Source organism: Otolemur garnettii, unplaced genomic scaffold (assembly GCF_000181295.1).
Source record: "Otolemur garnettii isolate 467f Iridium unplaced genomic scaffold, OtoGar3 scaffold00104, whole genome shotgun sequence".
Classification (NCBI taxonomy): domain Eukaryota; kingdom Metazoa; phylum Chordata; class Mammalia; order Primates; family Galagidae; genus Otolemur; species Otolemur garnettii.
Genome location: NW_003852499.1, coordinates 5,717,889 through 5,723,744, shown reverse-complemented (window position 1 = coordinate 5,723,744; position 5,856 = coordinate 5,717,889). Strand labels below are relative to the sequence as shown.

Sequence of the window (5,856 nt, the reverse complement as noted above, 5' to 3'; positions counted from 1 at the left end):
GAACCCACCACTTTTGATGTATGTGGCTGGAGCCGTACTCACTGACTGAGCTAGGGGCGCTGAGCCAAGATTCCTACTTCCTTATAGAATCAAGGGAAAGGGTAAATAGAAATAATAAATCCTTTTGCAATACAAAGAAGGCAATAGAAATGCTAAATTTTAACTGTAACCTTTTTTTTTTTAATTTGCAGTTTTGGCTGGGGCCAGGCTTGAACCCACAAGTATATGGGGCTGGCACCCTACTCCTTGAGCCTCAGGTGCTGCCCAACTGTAACCTTTTCAACAGTACCCAAAGAATCTGGGTCCAAGTTTTAGGATGAGAAAAGATAAGATGTCCCCTTGCCTAGGGCTAGATGCTTGTTGTGTGTTGCAAGCATCAGCATGGCTGACTATAAGACTGTGCTGCCTGAGAGGAAAGGTAACTCCTTTGCCTTTCAGACCACATACCACAGCTCTCCCGTCTCTGTCCCAAAAGGGTTCCAGGTGGCCTAGGAAGATTCACATCCCTAGCTGCAGGTTTTGGTCCCAATGTTTCGGTGATCACTGTTGTCTTCCTAGCATCATTGGTGATGTGGGTTTGAGGCTGGAGTCCTGGAGTGTGAGTTGGGCCTCCCCCACAGCTGATGAGGATGAATTTGTTGGGTCCACTGCTGCCACTCTCTTTGCCTTTGGCAGTCAATGCTGTGATGATGCTCTGGATATTGGCATTGCTGGGGATGGCCACCACTTGGGTATTGGGCATGGTGGGATGGTTAATAATCTTGATTCCAGCTGGAAACTTGCAGGAGCTTGACTCTGCCACTTCTTTGGAGGCCTGTGCTTGACTAGGCTCCTGTTGGGCAGGGAGTCTCTTAGGTTCCTCTGCTGATGTTTCACCTGGGGCATTCTGAACAGGAAGGGGCAGCCTCCGTCTTTTGAGAATTAGTGGCCGCCGGGGGCTCGTTTTCATTATGAATCTATGTTTTCACTCTCCATTGAGAATCACAAGCATGGACCCTGGAAAGTGCAAGGAGCAGCAGGATGTCAGAGATTTGTTAGACTAAGAGGGGTTCTTTTAGAGAAAGGTATTCCTCTTTATATGGCTAGCTGTATGAGCCCAAAGGCCCAGGTAAATACGCCCTGAGCCTCAGACAATAAGATGGGCTCTATTGACAGAAAAAAAATAAAAACTAAAACTATAACAAACAGGTCAGGCACAGTAGCTCACACCTGTAATCCTAATATTCTGGGAGGCCAAGGCGGGTGGATTGCTTGAGCTCAGGAGTTCAAGACCAGCCTGAGCAAAAGCAAGACCCTGTCTCTACTAAAAATAGAAAAACTGAGAGAAGAAGATAGCTTGATCTTGAGTTGGAGGTTGCTGTGAGCTATGGCGCCACACACTCTATCTAGGGCAACAGCTTGAGGCTCTGTGTCAGTAATAATAATAATAATAACAATAAAACTACAACAAACAGAAGCAATTCAAAAGGGGGATTGTGGGCCTGGGTGTGGTGGCTCACATCTGTGATCCCAGCACTCTGAGAAGCCAAGGTGGGTGGATCAGTTAAGCCAAGGAGTTTGAGATCAGCCTGAGCAACATAAAGAGATCCTATCTCTACTAAAAACAGAAAACTTATCTAGGCATGGTGGCGAACACTTGTAGTCCAGGCTTCTTGGAAGACTGAGGCAGGTGGATTAACTGAGCCCAGAAGTTTAAGATTGCAGTGAGTTATGATAACACTGCTGTACTCTAGCCCAGACAACAGAGTAAGACCTTGTCTCAACAAAAAGAAAAAGTGGGGGAAAGTGGGACTGGGTTGGATATAGCCAAAGATCTCCTGGAATTGTATAAGCATGCTGGGTACAGAAACAAGTGGGAGAGCTACAAAAAATGTGGAAATCTCTATTGCCTACTATAAAACAGATCACTTGTAACAACTGTAGGGTCAGGAATGGAAGATGCAGGGATAGGAGGACTATGATAATCAGGAATCCTGACAAAACTCTAATCTGAAAATCCATCCTAAGATAAAGCCTTTATATTGTTTTATAAATGATTTTTTTTTTTGAGACAAAGTCTTTCTCTGTTGCCCTGGATAGAGTGCTATAGTGTCATAGCTCACAGGAACCTCAGCCTCCTGAGTAGCTGGAACTACAAGTGTGTGCCACCATACCCAGACGGTTTTTCTATTTTTAGGAGACTAAGATTTTAAGATTACAGGCATAAACCACTGCACCCTGCCATCATTTTATTCTGTAAATCACAGGATCAGTGCGCACAGAATCAGGGAAGAAGGGCAGGCTATACTATTGCACAATTGCCACACCACTGAAGAAATCATCTCCCAGTTACAAGAACTCAAATAAATGGGAAACTTCTTTATTTTGTGATTCTTTTTTTTTTTTAGAGACAGAGTCTCATTTTATCACCCTCATTAGCATGCCGTTGCATCACAGCTCAAGGCGCATAGCAACTCCAGCTCTTGGGCTTAGCCGATTCTGTTGCCTCAGCCTCCCGAGTAGCTGGGACCATAGGCACCTACCACAATGCCCGGCTATTTATTTATTTATTTTTTTTGCAGTTTTTGGCCGGGGCTGGGTTTGAACCTACCACCTCTGGCATATGGGGTTGATGCCCTACTCCTTTGAGCCACAGGTGCTGTCCCCCCCCTCTTCTTTTGAGACAGAGTTTTATCTTGTCACCCTCGGTAGAGTGCCATGGCATCACAGCTCACAGCAACCTTCAACTCTTGGGCTTAAGCAATTCTCCTGCCTCAGCCTCCTGAGCAGCTGGGACCACAGGCACCCTCCATAATGCCTGGCTATACGGCTATCTTTTTGTTGCAGTTTGGCTGAACTGGGTTGAAACCTTCCACCCTTGGTTTATACACCCAGCCACAGGATCTCACTTTGGCTCAGGCTGGTCTGGAACTCTTGAGCTCAGGCAATCCACCTGCTTTGGCCTCCCAGAGTGCTAGGATTACAGGCATGAGCCACTGTGCCGGCCTTAAAATAAATATAAAAAAAAAAAAGATAAGATCAGGTTGGGCAACCTAGTAAGATCCCTGTGTCTACAAAAAAAATGAGAAAAAATTAGCTGGGCATTAGGAGTATGTGCCTGTAGTCCCAGCTACTTGGGAGCCTGAGGCAGGAGGATTGCTTGAGCCCAGGAGTTGGAGATTGTGGTGAGTTATAATTGTTCCATTGCACTCTGGCCTAGACAACAGAGTGAGGCTTTGTCTCAAAAAAGAAAAAAAAGTATATATTTTTCACAAACTGCAATATTATATATATAATGCCCTTTTAGTACTTGCAGAGGTTATACATATTTTACCTTTCTATGCATGGCGCTCTATTCTTTTTCAGAACCAAGACTATATCCCCTTATTTCCTTATTACTAGAATATTTTATCAGCAATAAAGGTGGTATTGAAATGCTTATATCAGTGCTTTCAAATTAGTGGTTTGAAAGTAGTCTTACCCTAAAAAATTGCTTTGTTGATTTTTTAATAGATACATGGAAATACATGGAACATTCTTCTACTAAATAAAATTTTGTAATTCTATTTTGAGGTACTTTGACAGGCAGAGAACTTGGCTGTCTCTTTTTTAGGATACCTACCTCCCTAAAAATGATTGCACTTTTTTAACATTTACCATCTGCTTAGATTCACAGCACTCTCCACCCTGCAGCCTTTTTCTTTATATCCCGCTTTCCTCTACTTTGAAATCTCAGTTTTATTTATGCCTCTTATCTCTCCAGGCCTCCCTCTCTACCCCCATCAGTAAACGGTATTTACTATTCTTATTTTTCCACAGGATGTCTAGGATGTCTAAGTCTTAATTCTCCCTTCTATTCCCTGACCAGCCTCTTCTTATTATTGCCAACTCCTTCTGACCCAGGAGAGTTCTAGAATAATTCCCGTGACCCCACCGCCATCCTGAGCAAGAAAATTGTGCTCCTCTCTAGAACCAGGGGAAGGGCTCTGCAAAAAGAGTAGGATGGAGGCAGTGTTGTCTAATGGTGAGAGTGCCTAGGAGCAGCGGAGTGTGTGGGAGGGTTTGACTCGAAGCAGAACAATCTTAGTTTCATTCCAGCCGAGTCCACACTAAGAAAGTAGGCCACCCCAGCACTCCTGAGGCTGAGGGCAGGGTGCAGAGATCACACTTCCAAAGGAAAGCCAAAGGGTGCTTTTAGAAGGAAATAAGACCAGGAGATTGGATGCAGAAAAAATTTGCACCCTCGCTCAGATCTCCTTCCCGGGTGGCCCCAAATCTCCACTCGTGGCCCGGCTCTGCTGCTAGATGCTGTGCCCTCCGCGCGCGGAGAACTTGCGAAAGCAGTGTCCGAGCCCCTGCTCCCAGCCTCTGGCCTGGCGGGCCTGGGACTCCATTCCTGCGCCCCGCTCACCTCCAGACTGCAGCCGTCGCCGCCGCTGCTGGGCTGTGGCTCGGAGGGCGGGCTCCGGGCTTCTCCAACCTGGGGGTCGAGCCAGGGCCCCGGACAGGGACTCGCGCCGGGCCGGCCGGGTCCCCGGCGGTGCGGGAGGGGTGGGAACCCCGGGGGATCCCGGGAGGGGAGGGGGTCCCTGGCCGGGGCCGGGGGTGGGGTCCAGCACCGGAGCTTTCAGTTTGTTCCGCTGTTTGAAATTGGCGCCGGCGGAGCGTTGCGGTCACGTGACGGAGCGTCGCCAATCAGCGCCGGCCTTGTCTCCGCGTTCCGGGATCGAACACTGTGCTTCCTGACAGAAGCGGCGGCCCGGGCCTTGCCCGGCGGGTAAGGGGGGCAGCAGGCTGGCTCGTGGGGGGAGAGGTAGCTGTGGGGCCCGGGGTCGATCCAGAGGGCTCCCCGCGGTTCGGCCGGGGTGGGGGGAGCGCCGGGACAGTTTGGGGACGCGCGAAACGACGCTGACCAGGTCCGGCTCACTCGGCCTACTTTTTCTCCCGTTCCCGGTTCCCTCCCCGAGACTACAAGCTCCCTGTATCCCTGTATCCCCCCCCACCCCACCCCCGGACTGGGGGTTCTTACCCTTCTTAATGGTCTGTTTTAGTTGATGTCCTAATGAAAGGAAGTTGTTCTCCACTTAACGATCACCTGGATCCCCTGACTAGACTGAGAGCTCCTTGAGGACTATGTAGGATCTTGTTCAAGTTTACTTCGTTAAGAAAAGAAAGTACGCGTCTGGGCGCCTGTAGCTCAGTGGTTGGAGCGCCAACCTTGTGCACTAGGGGTGGAGGGTTTGAATCTGGCTCGGACCTGCATAACCAAAAAAAAAAAAAAAAGAGTACGCACAATCTTCAAGTATTGACCTGTCTTTTGCACTCCTCCAAAGCCACACCTTTAGATATAATAAAGGGCTTTATTTACTTATTCAACAGATTTTGTTGAGCTGCTATGTGCCAGGCACTGCTAGGCCCTGAAAATACACAGTGGCAGACAAGGTTTTCTCCTTCTCCTATGCTTACAGTCTAATGGAAGAAGGGGGGAGAACATTTTCAAAGAGTCAAACAAATGTAGAAATACAGCTGTGAAGTGACAAATTAGAGGTCACACTAAGGAGATAGTAGGTTGGACAGGAAGGTCTTTCTGATGAGCTGAAGCTTGGTGGGAGATCTAGTGCCTTTTACAAAGAAGGGAAGGAACCTCTCTTAAGCACATGGAATCCTGTCTGCAAGGCTGTGTGGTGGAAGCAAGCAAGGCTAGTGCCAAGGCTGGGCTAAGAGACCTGAATGGAGTGTGGTATAGTTAAAGCTGGAGTCAGAGGAAGCAGGGTCTCTGCTATACTGAAGAATTTTGCCAATCAAAACTTTAAGCAGAAGTGAGTCAAGTCAGATTTGTACAGATTTGTACTTTATTTTATTTTATTTTTGAGACAG

The 5,856-nt window shown here is 47.7% G+C and overlaps 2 protein-coding genes across 3 annotated transcripts in view; one reads left to right on the top strand and one right to left on the bottom strand.

Moving 5' to 3' along the window:
* FOXM1 (forkhead box M1) overlaps positions 1-949 on the bottom strand; it is a 12,976-nt gene extending 12,027 nt beyond the window's left edge. The window contains exon 1 of the mRNA XM_012809309.1: positions 448-949. Within this exon, the coding sequence (XP_012664763.1) occupies positions 448-949 (502 nt within the window). The remainder of the gene's footprint in view (positions 1-447) is intronic.
* Positions 950-4,723: 3,774 nt separating this feature from the next.
* Positions 4,724-5,856, top strand: part of RHNO1 (RAD9-HUS1-RAD1 interacting nuclear orphan 1) — an 8,731-nt gene continuing 7,598 nt past the window's right edge. For both annotated transcript variants that reach the window (XM_023517101.1, XM_003796434.3), the window contains exon 1: positions 4,724-4,756. The gene's annotated coding sequence lies outside the window, so the exon portion shown is untranslated. The remainder of the gene's footprint in view (positions 4,757-5,856) is intronic.